At 36.2% G+C, this 17,752-nt stretch overlaps 3 protein-coding genes across 3 annotated transcripts; 1 reads left to right on the top strand and 2 right to left on the bottom strand.

The window, feature by feature from the left end:
• Positions 1-2,166: 2,166 nt before the first annotated feature.
• LOC120419164 (uncharacterized) lies at positions 2,167-3,590 on the top strand. The gene is made up of 2 exons (XM_039581814.2): positions 2,167-2,221; positions 2,285-3,590. The coding sequence occupies exon 2, from the start codon at positions 2,393-2,395 to the stop codon at positions 3,359-3,361; it is 969 nt and encodes a 322-aa protein (XP_039437748.1). The 5' UTR covers positions 2,167-2,221; positions 2,285-2,392; the 3' UTR covers positions 3,362-3,590.
• Positions 3,591-8,908: 5,318 nt separating this feature from the next.
• On the bottom strand, positions 8,909-9,744 carry LOC120419155 (uncharacterized). The gene is made up of 2 exons (XM_039581799.2): positions 9,590-9,744; positions 8,909-9,521 (listed from the first exon to the last, which is right to left on the bottom strand). Exons 1-2 carry the CDS (start codon positions 9,606-9,608, stop codon positions 9,070-9,072), a joined length of 471 nt encoding a protein of 156 aa, XP_039437733.1. The 5' UTR covers positions 9,609-9,744; the 3' UTR covers positions 8,909-9,069.
• A 5,604-nt stretch (positions 9,745-15,348) lies between these two features.
• LOC120419157 (uncharacterized) lies at positions 15,349-16,140 on the bottom strand. The gene is made up of 2 exons (XM_039581806.2): positions 15,982-16,140; positions 15,349-15,919 (listed from the first exon to the last, which is right to left on the bottom strand). The coding sequence occupies exons 1-2, from the start codon at positions 15,998-16,000 to the stop codon at positions 15,495-15,497; spliced, it is 444 nt and encodes a 147-aa protein (XP_039437740.1). The 5' UTR covers positions 16,001-16,140; the 3' UTR covers positions 15,349-15,494.
• Positions 16,141-17,752: the final 1,612 nt, after the last annotated feature.

The following is a 17,752-nucleotide window of genomic DNA, read 5'->3' as shown; positions in this document are numbered from 1 at the left end:
TAAATACTTAGATTTAAAAATTCTTAATTTTTAGCAAAATAACAGAAAAATTTGTTTATTTAATTATCCGAAAGAAAATTTCTAAAGGTTATTGTATTTTTGATATTTTTTTAAATATCAGAATGAAGTAAAATACGTTTTGTAATTTTCGAAATTTATTTTTCAAAATATCTAATTTTAGTAAGTTTAAAGTTTTTCTATTTTATAATTTAATCGCTTTAAAATTTTAGAATTAAAAATAATATAATTTTGGCAATTATTAGTGTTTAATTTGTGAATTTCTGAATTTAAAAAATTCTGAATTTTCAAATTTTTGAATTTAAGCTTGTTTATATTTTATTTTTTCATTTTGGATTTATTTATATTTAAGAATTTTTATTTTTTTGATATTTTCAGCCAGAAAACAGGGCTATTCTGCGTTTTGTGATTTGGCCCTATGAAGGAGGTATTAGACTACGATAAACAAACTTTCCGAACTTGCAAACAAAGCAAAATGCAGGGTTGCGAATGTGCGAGCGAGCCAGAAGCCGTGCTTGCTCCTGCTCATCGTATGCGCTTGCGCTCAATGAGTGCTCTTCAGTAACGTAGGTAGATTTTTTTATATTATTGATGAATCTGGCACAGGCCAATCGGATTGCCACTTTTGAAGGTAATTTCATCGCGAAAAAGGGACATGAACTCATTGAATGTTGTCAGCTCATATTTTTTTTTTGGCTAGTTTTGATTAAATTTCCGATAAATAAAAAATGTTTCATTCGCAATTAAGGTGTCTTAATTTGCTTAGAACTTAGAGTACACTTTCAAGGAACGGCATTTTTAGGTCTTAAATAAGCATTTAATAGGATGGCAATCCATTTTTTATTTTAAAACGTGTGTCTACTCATCTATTTACATATTTGGATCGACTCTCGCATATAAATAAGATTGTGGATGTGACACAGATTTGGCATTTATTATGCAACATTATTTACAAATGATTGATTAAACAAGATAAGGTGCCTTAAAAAAATACTTTTCAGCTTAATTAATAAGTTCACTTTTACGTGATACTCTTATACATCGTAAAAAATAGTGTAAATTTGGAAGGTGTAATTTTGGAAGGTTGAATATGGCATTACACTAGAAATGTGGTAAAATTACACGTGATTACAAATTTTTCTTCCCATATGTAATATTACAATGATTTTTTTTACTGTGTACAGATCCTAATTTGACAACTTTAATCTGACTCCAAAACAAGCTTAAAAACAAAAATTATCAAAAATAATATTATTAAGATGAGCCTATTCCATTCCATTAAAAAAAACAACCTCGATGCTCCGCTGAAAAAAATATCGTTTACTCGTTACAGGTAAAAATTACCGCTTATTTTGCTCAATGAGCAAAAATGAGCACGAACAAACGTGAGCCAGCTCACGAATGAGCGAAAAATGCTCGCTCATGCGCTGATGAAGGAGCTATTACACTACGGCAAACAAACAAACAAACTCGTACTTTTTCGTGTTATACAGTTTGCCAAACTCGCAAACAAGGCAAATTGTATGCAGGCTGACGTTTGTACAAACAAATCCAGGCAAAGAAACAAAGCAAGCAAACTGACAAACTGTCAAAAAGGGCGAGTTTGTTTGCCGTAGTGTAATAGCTCCTTTGAGAGCGCTCAAAATCGCAAGACTGGCAAAATGTATGCAGTTTGTTTGTTTGTTTGTCATATGGTACGTTTGATTGAAGAGCCGGTGCGGCACTGAGTGCCAGTTTTGGTCAATCAAATATCATTCGTCAGACCGAGTGAAACTCACATTACAAACTATTTTAACAAGCACCGTGCGCAGAAATCGTTTTTGTTTATTGGTTGTTTTGCGTTCCTTCCGAGCTCCGTAGCAGCCTTTTCCAAAAGTTATGAAATTAGGCTGCTTAAAACGCTTGTTATTTCATAAATTCCTTATTTCTAATATTTTGAAGTTCTCAAATATTATTATGAAACACTAAGCGTCAAAATTTTCAAAAACTTTAATTTAATGTTTCGAATAAAATATATTTCCTTACCTTTTCCGATTTTTTCAGTGTAGTTTTGTTTTTGCAGACAATTTTTAAACAGGTACAGATTTTTATATACAGCCCGACGCCCCATCTGTGCGCAATTTGTGTAATTAATTTTCTCGAAACGTCAACGAATAAAAAACACCAAAATAAAAGTGAAGCCATCAACAAAACAGTGTTTTCCGTAAGTTTTGCCATATTTTTCCGATTTTCTCGATTAAAATTTAACAAAATCACCTTATTTTAGCTCAAAACTAATTTAAAGCTGTTATCAAATCCTGTCCACGCACGATTAATTGCGCGGAATTTCCACCGATAAGTTCCACGGAGTTCCGCCGCCGCCACCACCTCCACGATGGACCAGCTGGCAATGAGTCCGGGCTTTTCGATCCCCTCGATCGGAACGCCGCTGCACCAGCCCGAGGAGGACCAGCAGATTATGCCGCACGCGTACAACCAGCAAACCCCCAGCGGCATGACCCCGATGGGCGGCGGCCTTAGCGCGTACGGAATGCCCTCGATCGGCATGGGAACACCGAACAAGCACACGTACGCGCCCAGCTTCGCCGCACCGCAGAGCCTGATCCAGCCGCAGACCCCGCAAAGCCTCATGTCGCCGATGGTGCCGATGCAGGAGACGAAGGCTTCGGCCACTCCGAGCTACCAGCAGCAGAACAGTACGGGTGGGGGGAGTGTGCGCGATCCGGACAACATCGGCAGCGTCAACATCCACTCGACGATGGGCCCGGCCACGCCGATGACTCCGATGACCCCGAGCGAACCGGCCATCCTGCCCCAGCTGCAGAACATCGTGTCGACGGTGAACCTGAGCTGTCGGTTGGACCTGAAGAAAATTGCCCTGCACGCCCGTAACGCCGAGTACAACCCGAAACGGTTCGCCGCGGTCATTATGCGCATCCGGGAACCGCGGACGACGGCGTTGATCTTTTCGTCGGGGAAGATGGTGTGCACGGGAGCGAAAAGCGAGGAGGATTCGCGACTTGCGGCGCGGAAGTACGCCCGGATCATTCAGAAGCTTGGGTTTACGGCGAAGTTCCTTGACTTTAAGGTGCAAAATATGGTGGGGAGCTGCGACGTGCGGTTCCCGATTCGGTTGGAGGGGTTGGTGCTGACGCACGGCAAGTTCAGCTCGTACGAGCCGGAACTGTTCCCGGGGCTGATCTACCGTATGGTGAAGCCCCGCATCGTGCTGCTGATCTTCGTGTCCGGCAAGGTGGTGCTGACGGGGGCCAAGGTGCGGCAGGAGATTTACGACGCGTTCGATAACATTTACCCGATTCTTAAAAGTTTCAAAAAGCAGTAGAGTTTTGCATTTTGTTTTAGGTTCTTTTTTTCTGTTGCGCGGAATAATGTGAAATAATTTAAAGTCGAATATTTGTTCAAAGATTGATAAATAACAAACTAAAAACGTTTTGATGAAAAATTCAGACAGTTTCAATCTTCAACAAAGAAAGTTCGAACACGTGGTTCGAGCACGAATAGTGTGTAAGAAATAACTTAATAAAGGATTAATATTGGTAGTCATTTCCAAATTTTGTTCTTGGTTTGTTCCCGAGAAAACGCCGAAAGTTTTTTTCAAAAGTTACCTATTTTTGCCTTCCTCACCTTACTGAGGAAAGGCTGTAAAATCACTCGAAAAATTAACTTTCTAATTCAACCTCGTAGCTCCACCTATCGACTCAATCAAATTCTGAACAAATGTCTGTGCGTGCGTAAGTCCGTGCACCGAAAAATATGCACTCGATTATCTCCGGACTGGCTGAACCGATTTTGACCGTTTTGGGCTCATTCGATCCGTCTTGGGGTCCCATTAGACGGGTGTACCCCATTTGGCATAACGTGTTTTCAAAAAGGACGTTTGGCATAATTGGTCCAAGAAATCAGGGACGTTTGGCATAATTATTGCTAGCTTTTTTTGTTTTGTTAAATTAGTATATATTTTTCGTAAAGAATAATAATATATAGCTTTTTTTTCCTATTTTCTAAACAGATAATTTTACTTTAAAAGATGTTTTTTTTTTCAAGAAATCAAGTATCTATTTTCTTTCAATAGATGTAATTTTTCCCCTGAGAAATTCTCTACGAAATCGGTCTTTTTTCTTCAATTTTAATTTTTGTATTTTTTAATCCGACTGAAACTTTTTTGGTACCTTTGGTATGCCCAAAGAAGCCATTTTGCATCATTAGTTTGTCCATATAATTTTCCATACAAATTTGGCAGCTGTCCATACAAAAATGATGTATGAAAATTCAAAAATCTGTATCTTTTGAAGGAATTTTTTGATCGATTTGGTGTCTTCGGCAAAGTTGTAGGTATGGATACGGACTACACTGGAAAAAAATGATAAACAGTAAAAAAAATTTGGTGATTTTTTTATTTAACTTTTTGTCACTAAAACTTGATTTGCAAAAAAACACTATTTTTAATTTTTTTTATTTTACGCTATGTTTTAGAGGACATAAAATGCCAACTTTTCAGAAATTTCCAGGTTGTGCAAAAAATCATTGACCGAGTTATGAATTTTTTAATCAATACTGATTTTTTTAAAAAATCGAAATTTTGGTCGTAAAAATTTGTCAACTTCATTTTTCGATGTAAAATCAAATTTGCAATAAAAAAGTACTTTAGTGAAATTTTGATAGAGTGCACCGTTTTCAAGTTATAGCCATATTTAAGTGACTTTTTTGAAAATAGTCGCAGTTTTTCATTTTTTTAAATTAGTGCACATGTTTGCCCAGTTTCGAAAAAAATATTTTTGAAAAGCTGAGAAAATTCTCTATATTTTGCTTATTCGGACTTTGTTGATACGACCTTAAGTTGCTGAGATATTGCAATGCAAAGGTTTAAAAACAGGAAAATTGATGTTTTCTAAGTTTCACCCAAACAACCCACCATTTTCTATCTTCAATATCTTAGCAACTAATGGTCCGATTTTCAATGTTAATATATGAAACATTTGTGAAATTTTCCGATCTTTTCGAAAAAAATATTTTCAAAATTTTCAAATCAAGACTAACATTTTAAAAGGGCGTAATATTAAATGTTTGGCCTTTTTGAAATGTTAGTCTTGATTTGAAAATTTTGTAAATATTTTTTTCGAAAAGATCGGAAAATTTCACAAATGTTTCATATATTAACATTGAAAATCGGACCATTAGTTGCTAAGATATTGAAGATAGAAAATGGTGGGTTGTTTGGGTGAAACTTAGAAAACATCAATTTTCCTGTTTTTAAACCTTTGCATTGCAATATCTCAGCAACTAAAGGTCGTATCAACAAAGTCCGAATAAGCAAAATATAGAGAATTTTCTCAGCTTTTCAAAAATATTTTTTTCGAAACTGGGCAAACATGTGCACTAATTTAAAAAAATGAAAAACTGAGACTATTTTCAAAAAAGTCACTTAAATATGGCTATAACTTGAAAACGGTGCACTTTATCAAAATTTCACTAAAGTACTTTTTTATTGCAAATTTGATTTTACATCGAAAAATGAAATTGAAAAATTTTTAAGACCAAAATTTCGATTTTTTGAAAAAATCAGTATTGATTAAAAAATTCATAACTCGGTCAATGATTTTTTGCACAACCTGAAAATTTCTGAAAAGTTGCCATTTTATGTCATCTAAAACATATCAAAAAATAAAAAAAATTAAAAATAGTGTTTTTTTGTAAATCAAGTTTTAGTGACAAAAAGTTAAATAAAAAAATCACCAAATTTTTTTTACCGTGTATTATTTTTTTCCAGTGTAGTCCGTATCCATACCTACAACTTTGCCGAAGACACCAAAAAATTCCTTCAAAAGATACAGATTTTTTAATTTTCATACATCATTTTTGTATGGACAGCTGCCAAATTTGTATGGAAAATTATATGGACAAACTAATGATGCAAAATGGCTTCTTCGGGCATACCGAAGGCACCAAAAAAGTTTCAGTCGGATTAAAAAATACAAAAAAAATCGAATGACCGAAATCCTAGAGAACTGCTCCCCTTTTAGGAATATTTCTTAATGAAGCTTTAAAATGCATTTTTTCATAAATTTATTTAATTGTTTTTTGGAAAGTTTCTATACAATATTAAGATTTCTCTCCTTTTGAAATACTTTGCAGCTATATTTGTATTAAATTTTTCCTTCCTTTATTTTAAATTCAACTAACAAAGTTGTAAGTTTTGCCAGTCTTTAAATATTTTGCAATAAAGATTTTATACTAGTTTCCCTTTTCCCTCCTGAAGAATGTATGTACATTTTGCTGTTCTTTAAAGAAATGCAATTAATATTTTTCAAAGCAATTTTCTCTTCTTTTATTTTAAAACTAAAAGAAGATAAAATCTCTCAAAAGATGAGCAGCTCGATGTACAGTGTTTGGTTTTTTCAATATTTTGCAATTATCGTTTTTTATGCAATTTTCACTTCTTTAATATTCAACCTTAATAAGGGATGTACAGTTTTCTTTTTTTTTTTTCAAATATTTGGCAAATGAGTTGTTATGAAATTTTCCCTTCTTATATTTTAAATTTAAATTCAACTTTAAGAAGGGAAAATCTCAAAAAAAAATACGTTTTAAATATTTGACAATTGAGTTTGTTTATGAAATTTTCCCTTCTTTTATATAAAATTCAACTTATAGAAGGAAAAGTCTCTTTAAAGATTCACATTTTGCCACTCTTCAAATGTTTGACAATCGCATTATTTTTATGTTTTTCACCTACCTCTATTCAAAAAATCAATTTAATTAGCATTTTTTTGAACAATTGTCCCTTCTTTAAGATTAGTTTTAAATAAATACAAGAAGGGAAAATTGCATAAACAACTTTATTGCAAAAAAAAAGCAGCAGAGAAAAATGTGCAAAAATTATAGAAATGTAAAAAAAGAACATCTATAAGAGAATTTCCCTTCTTAAGTTGTATATAAAAAATATGGGAAAATTTCATAAAACAGTAAATTGCAAAATATTTAAAGAAAAGTAAAATCGAAATCTGCAAAACAATTAATTTCATTAATTAATTAAAACAGTAAATCTTCAACATGGGTCATACATCGACATCTGACTACTCTTGTGTCACCAAGCTGTTGTGGCCAAGGCAGTTTAGTTATTGAGTTATTCTATTAAAGGTCCCTGGTTCAATTCCCGTAGACAACACTTTTTGTTTTGAAGGATGAACTTTTTCTTGAAATGGACTCGAGGGCATAATTCTCTCGGTCATCTAGAACTGTGTTCTCTGTATCTGTAAATCTTACCGCTACTCTCGTGTCGGACGAGTGCTGCCCAGTTCTGGGTGTTCTTTAGATTTTGATTCGAAAAAAAGAAGGGAAAAATGTGGATTCATTTAGAGATTTTTCCTTCTTCAAGTTAAATTATGATCAAAAGAAAATTGCATTAAAACGGCTCAATTGTCGAAGATTTGAAGAGGTTTTTTTCATCTTTAAATTGAATTTCATATAAAAGAAGGGACAATTTTATTAAAAAAATATTATTGCTAATTATATTGAAAGGGGAGAAATGTAAAGCTAACAAGAGAATTTTTTTTTCTTTAAACTAAATTTTCAATAAAAATATCAAAATTTTATTAAAAAGATTTATTGTGAATTATTCAAAAAGGAAACAATCTACTATTGGGGAAAAAATATAGAGATACCTAATTTTTCAAAAAATAAATAATAATCTCTTAAACTGCCCATGTTCGCATAAATGTCCCATATGCAAAAACAGCAAGCCGAGAAAAACGCATTTGAAGTTTGTCCCATACATAAGGCTACGTGTTAAATTTTCGCGAAAAAACTGGATTTCCTCCTGATTTCTTGAACAAAGTACTGGATGTTATAAGCTCTTTTGAAAGAGCACACAATTTTAAACCAAACTGCATCAACAACTCGAAATCGATGAAAATGCATATGGGACATTTATGCGATCAGGGGCAGTAAAGTTATATAAAAAAAGGTAAATAAATAATAAATTTTCATTCGTGAAAATGAGAAATACTTATAAAAAAAAAACAAAAAAAAAATCTATTAATAATTATGCCCAACGTCCATTATACCAATCGTCCTAGATGGTTTTTGAACGAGTTATGCCAAACGTCCATTATGCCAAACGTCCCTGATGTCTTGGACCAATTATGCCAAACGTCCTTCCTTGAAAACCCGTTATGCCAAATGAGGTACACCCCCATAGCCTAGTTAATTTTATGAAGTTTAGAAAAGTACCTACTTCAAAAGTTATGCTAAAAAAACGATTTCGAATAAAGTCCGGAAGATTGTAAAAAGGGTGGTTTTTGTAAGAACATTTTTAGAAAGGTATTTGAAAGACCTTTCCAACGAGCCCGAAAGGTTGAAGATCTGACAACCCTATCAAAAGTTATAACCAGTTAAGTGTTATTTATACACCTTTTAGAGGTCGGATCTCAGATATTTCGATGCAAATGATGTCCGGGTCCATCATGAGACACATCGTTAGTTAGATAATTGAAAGACCCTTCAAATGAGCCTAAAACATTGAAGATCTGACAGCCCTATCAAAAGTTATGAGTACTTAAGTGTTGTTTATAAACTCTTATGAAGCCGGATCTCAGATATTTCGATGGAAACGAAGTCCGGATCAATCATGCGACCTATCGTTGGATGCGTAATCAAAAGACCTTTCCAACGAGCCCAGAAGATTAAAGATCTGACAACCCTATCGAGTTATGAGTATATGAAGTTTTATTTAGAGAACATTTGTAGGTTAGACATTTTTATTTTACCAAAAAAAAACTATATTTAATAATGTGAGGAAGGCATCAACCACCTTACGGTGGATTAATCAATGTTTTTTGCTTTTCTTTCAATTGAATAAAAAGAAAATGATTTTTTTTTACTTCAGTTCTTTATTGTCAAAACAAAAAATTCTTAGTATTTAGCATATGAGGAAATCGACATTTTCATTTGTTAAAATGCCACTTTATTTTTTTCAAGATTTGAATACGTCTTTAGAGAAAAGAAAAAAAAAAAGAAAAATCAAAGTTCTAATTAATTACCCAACGAGTTCTTTTGCTCGTTCCGTTCGAAAATTCTAGCGTAATACTGCTTGATCTCCGGCCGGGTCGGTTCCTTCAGGCAGACGCCCGTCCGCATCAGCTCCGGCACCAGACTGCGCACAAACTCGGCGCTGGCGTCGGTCTGCGCCAGCACCAGCACGTACCCGGCCATCAGAATCAGCTCCAGCAGGAAGGGGGCGCCCTCCCGGTGGACCGCCTCCAAAATAAAGTCCTGCACCGATTCGAACAGGCTGTGGGTGCACGGTTCCTGCGGGTAGGCCGGCACCGTTAGACGCACCGGCACGATGCCGCGGGCGTGGTCGATTCCGGGCGATTGACGGGCGACCTTTTTCACCTCGGCAAAGGAGAGCTGCTTGGTGCTCTGCAGAAAACGAATCGCCGAGTGCAGCTCCTCCGGCTCCGTCAAGCACAGGTCTTTCACGTCTGTAAATTGATTGCACTCAATTATATGGCTGCCGCAATGCAAATTTCGCGCGCACGCGATTTCTTACCTTGAGTTTGGGCGCTCATTGTTGGTCGATGAAGTTTTTTGTAGTTAATTTACAAAGCTTTTTGCTCGCTGCCACCAAATTGTTTGCCCGGCGTCCTTTGAACTTCACGTGCTGTCGCGTCGCTGTCAGATGTCAAAATGGACGCGTACACGCACACGCGAGATCAAACAGATTTCAACACAATTTAGGGTAATTTTTAGTGAACGTCGTAAAAATTAAATTTGATATTTTGGATAAGCGTGTGAAATGTCAAAGTGATGTTTTCAGTCACAGGGGTAAATTGAAAACAATAGAAAATTGCAAAAAATTGCAACTCGGAATGTTTTTTTCATTTTTTCAAATTTATTAGTTTCAGCAAGCAATTTTCATCCACAGCTATTCACAATGGAATCTACAAGTAAGTAGACATCCAACAATAGAGAAAAGTACCTCTACTATTGTTTAATCTGTGTAAGCAGTAACATAACCAAACTTTTCGACTCCCCCAGCAAACGTCAAATCAGAACAAACAGAACCCTTCCGGTTTTACGTTTGTTTGCTTGCTTTCATTTATTCGTCTCCCCCAGCAAACGTCAGTCTTTGACGTTGGTTTGGTTCGTGCGCGCTTGTGTTTGTGTGTGTTCGATGGCACGCGACGGCGCGTGCGCTTGCGGTTCTTAAAAAAATAAATTATTTATTTATACTTTTATTGAGTTAAATCAACCAAACTGAAAAACATCAACCAAACTGAAAAATAATGAATTTATTCTTAGATATTTCACATTTTTTTTGGCCGCAAGTCAAAATTCAATCTAAGCTGTAGTTTTTCTTTTATAAACAAATCTAGTAATTATTTTAATAGGTCCTATAAACATATCTCGACTTTTTTTGATTAGGTCCTATAAACATATGAAAGACAATAGCTTATAGGACTTTTTCAAAAAAAAAAAAAAAACTCTGGATATGAACGACAATAGTTAATAGGACCTTTAAAAAATAATCTAATGAATCATTTTTTAAAATTTTATATGTAAGGCTTTCTAGTCAAAAAATTACTAACACATTCAAAGAATGTTTACATAGACAGCTAGAGTTATTTTTGCATCAGATTTGCTATCTCTTTCTAGCTAAAATTTTTTGTCAGGCGACTGACCGCCCGATATGTCAGCCAACATATTTTGCAGGGATTGTGACAGCTCGACCTCGATCTTTGTATGCATCAGGACACTGTGACGAAAAGTTCGTTTTTTTTGGGTTAAATTATATTTTTAGTCCGAATCTCAAAACGATCAACCTTGGAATTCCAAGGCAGAAATCAAAAGTACTATAGAAAACGTTACTTAATCCACCCTTAGGTGGTTGGTGCCTTCCTCACATTTAGAGGGTAATGCTATCCAAAATAGATACAAAAGGGCGGACCTTTCAGTGTTCTATCAACTTGATTCATTATTCATACCGTCAGATTGGGTATAGTCAGATCTTCATAATTCAGGGCTCTTATGTGCTTATAACTTTTGATAGGGTTGTCAGATCTGCAATCTATTAAACTCGTTGGAAAGGTCTTTTGATTACCTATCCAACGACCTGTCGCATGATAGATCCGGACAACGTTTTCAACAATATATATGAGATCCGGCCTGAAAAAAGTTCATAAATAACACTTAAGTGCGTATAACTTTTGATAGGGTTGTCAGATCTGCAATCTTTTGAACTCGTTGCAAAGGGCTTTTAATTACCTATCCAACGACAGGTCGCATGATAAATCCGGACAACGTTTTCATCGAAATATATCAGATCCGGCCTCTAAAAGGTTCATAAATAACACTTAAATGCTTATAACTTTTGATAGGGTTGTCAGATCTTCAATGTCTTGGACGCGTTGGAAAGTTCTTTTGATTACCTATCCTACGATAGGTCGCATGAGAGATCCGGACAACGTTTTCATCGAAATATTCGAGATCCGGCCTCCAAAAAGTGCATAAATAACACTTAAGTGCTTATAACTTTTGATATGGTTGTCAGATCTTAAATGTTTTTGACGCATTGGAAAGGTCTTTTTATTACCTTTCTAAAAATGTATAGCATGACGGGTTTTCTTACAAAAACCACCCTTTTTACAATCTTCCGGACTTTTGTTAAAATCGTTTTTTTAGCATAACTTTTGAAGTACTTTACTAAACTTCATAATTTTCAATAGGGACTTATGGGACCCCAAGACGAATCGAATGAGACCAAAACGGTCCAAATCGGTTAAGCCAGTGCTGAGATAATCGAGTGCATATTTTTTGGTGCACAGACCCACATCCCTACACACACACACACACACACAGACATTTGCTCAGAATTTGATTCTGAGTCGATATGTATACATGAAGGTGGGTCTAGGAGGTAAAACTAAGAAGTTCGTTTTCTGAGTGATTTTATAGCCTTTCCTCAGTAAGGTGAGGAAGGCAAAAAACAATACCATTACATTTTCTGGCAAAAAAATTAAAAAGAAATTTAGAAATTCAAAACACAAATATTCAGATATTAGAAATTTCGAAAATTAAAAATTAATAAAATTTTAAAGTTCCAAGGAAAGCTCATACATTCTTAAATTCATACACTCAAAAATTGGAGGCGTGGAACAGGGACAACCCCTCGGCTCTTCCGGGGCGCCTGGGAAAGATTTACCAGTCAAGAAGAACCCACGGGAAATCCGGGAGACTCGGGGCCCCCCTAACCACAAGTCTTTGGAGGAGTGGAATAGGGAACACCCCCGGGCTCCCGGTTTACCGCTGGAAGAGGACGCAAAAAGGGGGTTTAACCCCCTGTTCCCTGGGAAGAAGCTAGGAGACGGCCCAGCAGGCCCAGCGTTGGAGGTGCTGCTACGACAACAAGCGGCGGTTACATCAATCGGCAATTTCTACGACGATCAGTACGGACATCGAGCACAACGGAACGAACATCACCACAAAACATAATCGTGTTTAATAGGCTTAGAATAACAAATTTATTTAATTTTTACCAACGGGAGCGAATGACCCATAGGGTTAAAGTTCCCCTAATAAAATCAACAACAACAACAACACTCAAAAATACAAAAATCGAAAAAACATCATAAATAAAAAAATTAAGAATACAAAAATTAAGAGTTCAAATTTGAAATTCAAAAATTGAGAGAAAAAATATTCAAAAAATCAAATAAGGCTGGTACCAATATTTTAAAAAAAAGAACCAAAATTGATCCCAAAAATCATGGGGCAAAACATTTTTTTTCTGAAAATTTTAAAATTTTAATCAGTTGAAATCAATTGAAAATGCATTCCCCTGCGTTTAGAATAATTTTTGGCAATAAAGGATTTTTTTTAAATCCTTTCAATTTTTTAAAATTTTCAATGGACGGTACAGCAAAAAGTTTACTTTTCGCTAAAATGTTTGTTTTCGTCAAATCTAACATTTTTTGAAAACTAATGTTTGCAAAACAACTGAATTAGTGCAAAAAACATTTTAAAACACTTTTCATTCTTCAAATGTGGAGATTATGGTTTGTTATTTAAATTTTTATATATTTTTTTTGAGACTTTGACCCCGGCTAGAGCCGATGGACAAAAGCTTTGAAAAATATTTGCATCGGCCCAAAGCATAAAAATTTTAAAATTAAAAAAGTCGTGAATTTAAAGTTTTTAAAATTTTCTAATTTAGAAATGTAGTTCTAAAAAATTTTACTTTTTAAATTTAAAAAATTCAAAATTCTAATTTTATTAAAAATTATTAAAAAGAAAATATTTTTTTTAAATATCAATTAAACTCAACAAATATTAATAATTTTAATTACATTTAAAATTCAAAAACCTTAAGATTTCAAAAGTCTAGGAATTTGAAAAAAAAAATAGAGTTTATTCTCGATTTTTCGAAGCCTTCACCAAAATTTCACTCTTCTCACAATTCACAATTCTAATCCTGATTTTTTTATTTTTCTTAAAATTCTAACCTAAAATATGACTCCAAGAATTTAAGCTGGATTTCAGAACTATTTTTATTCCATCTTAAAAAAAAGGATTTTAAAATTTCAAAAATTACATTTTTATATTTAAAAATATGTGAATTTTAAAATTCTTCAACTTTCAATTTTTTGATTTTTAAATTTATGTAATATCAAATTGTTGATTTTCGATATTTCAATCTTATTTTTCCCACCCAAGAGCCTCAAGCGCACGCACCGTCACACGTGCTCAAACCGACCTGTCAACTTCTCTAGGGGGGCACGAAAATAACTCGCAATATTTTTTTTTTTGACCGCGATCTTCCGAGCTCCGTACTCAGCTCTATTACAAATTTCAAAAGGCCACTGCAAATGTTTTCTGGATGAAAAAAGTGTTTTAAAATGCATTTCAAACCAGGCCAGTTGTTTTGCAATAATTGGTTTTTAAAATATCTAAGTAGCGACAGATTAATTTTTTCGCGAAGGAAAAACATTTTGCAAATCGATTTTTTTAAAAACATCAAAATACCCTTTTTTTAAACAAAAACAAACATGCAAAACATGGTTTTAAAAGCAGGAAAACGCTTTTCAAATTGTAGTCAGCTGATAAGATTTCTATTTTCATTAAAATTAGAAGTTTGTCGGCTTGGTCACAGGGAAGACCATGTCAAAGTTTGAGGCAAATAAAAAAAAAAAAAAGGTCAATTTCTGGGGAGTAGCGAATGAGTGAAATTCAAATTATTGAATCCGCTACACTGAAACCCCGATGGTTTGACACCAACTGTTGTCAAACGAACGGGGTCAATTTTTAGTTTGACACTCTCTTTACACAGTGCTCACATTTACTACCAAACGTTTTGTTTGATAGTATGTGTGAGTCTCGTGTTAAAAGTGACAGTTCGTCACTTATCGAGCTGTCAAATCGCAACATAGAGTTTTTCACATTTTTCTGTGCAGTTGCTGTGAAGCTTACCAAGGCTTTTCAAAAAGATAAACTCCATGTTGCACACACACACTCTCACTTTTAATTTCAATCAAAGTGTCAAACCAAAAAGTCACCAAAAACCGGGGGTTGAGTGCACCCGTTATTTTTTTTAAATTTTGGTTGAAATTTTTTTTTAATTCCTTCCGTGTTTAACTTTTGAATTTCTGAATTTTTAAGTTTAAAATTATTAGTTTTATTTAGTTCAAATTAATTGAGCTAATCTTTGTTTTCATGCAATTATAGTTTTGGTTTTGACCTTACTTTTCTATTATTTAACAGAAAAAACAAAGACGCAAACAAATAAAATTACGAGAGCTTATCGAAAAGGGCAAAATCGTCCGCTTCCTGACGCGCTCGCGCAACTTTACCCTAATCGAAGCAAGACACATCGCCAAAACAATTCCATCTCTCAACACCCACACCCAGCCACCGATTCCGGTCCGCATGACGCATTTAAAATATCCGGAGAATTTCATCACACCGGACGACCCCAAGCGGTGCAATAATTCATTCTGGATACCGTCCAACAGTGGAACGCTGCTCCGATAGTGGGCTTCGTGTGCATTTCCGGCTACATTATCGTGCTGACCGTGGATCGGGGTAGCGAGCGGCTCGTGCGCAGCCTGATGGGCGACCTTTGGAACCGAGGGACCCGCCTTAGGGAGCCCACCCTCGAGGAGGTGGCGAAGTTTCACGAGAAGCGTTACGAGTCGGGACTGTTGAGGCCAAAACCGACGCCGCGCTGCACGAAGGAAGCTAAGAATTGGAGAGAGTTCTTGACTGGCCAACCGATTGCGGAGTCGGACGATTCCGACAGTGAAGATTGAACAGTTGAAGTCAATTCTTTATTTAGTTCAAAAAGTTCATTTGTCATAAGAATTCAATTCTTAGATTAAACATGACACTGTCCATATGTATCTGATACATAAAATTAAACGAAATAAATCAACCTTTCGGAGATCCGTCAGAAGCGTTTCTTAGTATTTTTCCTGCTTGATCGGTCTGTTGAGCAATTTGAGGGCAAAGAATTGGTTGATTTGGTGCTTGGTAGGTACCTTAACGCGCAACCCGGCGATCTTCATCTTCGGAATCAGACCGCGCACAAACCAAGCGCTTTCCATGTTCTGTGTCAGCACCATTACGTACCGCCCCTCCATCAGCAGCAGATCCAGCAGATAGGCGGCCTTCCGGTGGAACACGGCGTCCAGAATGAAGGTCTGAATCCGCTCAAAGTGCTCCTCGGTGCAGCCGGCGGAAGGGTAATCTATCAGCGCAATCCGAACCGGAACCGGAACGTTTGCAACGTTGTTGATGATGCTCGGCGATTCGCGGATGATCTCGCTTGCTTCTCCGATGGTTATGTCGCCCGTGGACATGAGGAACTGGGTGGCTTGCTTTCGTTCTGTTGGCATTTGAGGAGGACGATCATAGTTGTGTTTAATTTAAGGCTATTACTTTACTTACTCTTGCTATTCATGTTCATTTTAACAGGTTATCGACGGTAAAAGTAAAAGATTCAAAGAGTTCTTGTCCACATTCACCGTGAAACCAAAAATTACAATCAATTTCGTTTTGATGACAGTGACAAATTTCTAACCTGCAACTGAAAATGTCAAGCAAAGATTTTACTGATGTTACTTCAGCAGGGAAACGTTAGCATGGAAAATTTTAGTTCTAGTATTGGCCACCAGATGGCGTCATTGAAATTCGCTTTCCCTGCTCACTTCACATCGTCAGCAGGGAAAAAAATGTGAAGACAGCAGGGAAAGTGAAATTTCCCTGCTAACGTAAACAGGATTTTTTGAACTATAATTTGTATCGTAAATGCAATCTTTTCAACAATATATTTACTTTGATGTATTTAAATTGTTTTTTACGTATTGCAATGCCTTCAAATCTGTACAAATATGTTCCCTGCTAACGTAACAGTTACTGAGCCAGAAGAAAATTTTAAAGTCACGGTCATGGATCACAGAAATAGGCATTTTCAAACCAAAATAATAATACTCAAATATTTTGGTGGAAAATATTTTCAAATGATTCCTGTCCTTCAACTGTTCAGCAGCGAATTCTATCATTGGGGCGTGGCTTATTATTGTGATGAGCATTTTCCTTGCTAACTTCACAGTTACCAAGCGTTTTGTTTTTTTTTTTTGTTTTTGTACAAGCTAAGGTCCATGTATGACTATTAAAAAAATAAATGAGTAGGTAGGTATCTATTTAATTTTACACTAGCGAAACGAAAAAAAAACTAGCACATTTCATAAAAGTACGATTGAAATGTAAACTCAAATAAATATTTTGTTTGAAATAACAATATCTGGAGCAACATTTGAAAAGGGCGCATAAGCATTTTGACAGCTGCAACTATTTTTCAATTTCCCAGGCAATAAGCTGTGGAAATCTGCGCTGTCCACATCAAGTCTGCGCACATCCTAGGCCCTTCTGGCAACCACGAAGACGACGACGACGAGCTCTCCTTCTTTGACGACTCGTCGATCGTCCTCACAACCAGTTTAGCGATCACCACGATCAGACGCGTTTTTACGAGCAATAAATGTTAGTTAGTCTTAACTGTACATTCTCGCGTTTTCATTCTCACTTCCGACTTCTGCTTTCCTCTGGTCGCCGATAGGTTATGGGCCCAGCAGAGTCGGAATAGAAGGATCGGTTGTTAAAAAGAAAAACCGCGTGGTTTTCTTTGTTCCCGCAGTGGAAGAAGTTCTTAAGAGACTATTGTTTGTCTGTGCCTTTGTGTTCCGTACCGGAAGTGAACAAAATGGCGGAAAAGTTCGCCATCCAGAAGCTGAATGGCCGGAACTGGCAAACCTGGAACATCCGGATCGAAGCGCTGCTTTCCCGCGAAGACATGTGGTCCGTCGTGACGGACGCCATCCCGGTCGGGGACGCCCGGAAGCCGGAGTGGGTCGCACAGGACCGGAAGGCGCGGTCAACGATCCTGCTGTTAATTGAGGACAATCAGTTCCCGATCGTGAAGGGCAGCACCCACGCGAAGGAAGTGTACGACAAGCTGAAAGCGTACCACCTGAAAACGACTCGGTCGTTTCGAGTAAGCCTTTTGAAGAGGTTATGTTCGACGAACCTCACCGAACGCGGTGACCTCGAACAGCACGTATTGGAGTTAGACGATTTGTTCGATCGTTTGCAAGAGGCCGGCATGGACCTGGCCAGCGATGTCCGGGTGTGCATGCTGCTCCGCAGTCTGCCGTCATCG

This window comes from Culex pipiens, chromosome 2 (genome assembly GCF_016801865.2).
Source record: "Culex pipiens pallens isolate TS chromosome 2, TS_CPP_V2, whole genome shotgun sequence".
Classification (NCBI taxonomy): Eukaryota; Metazoa; Arthropoda; class Insecta; order Diptera; family Culicidae; genus Culex; species Culex pipiens.
Note: the sequence above shows the minus strand (reverse complement) of the source record. Positions and strands in the feature narration are given on the sequence as shown.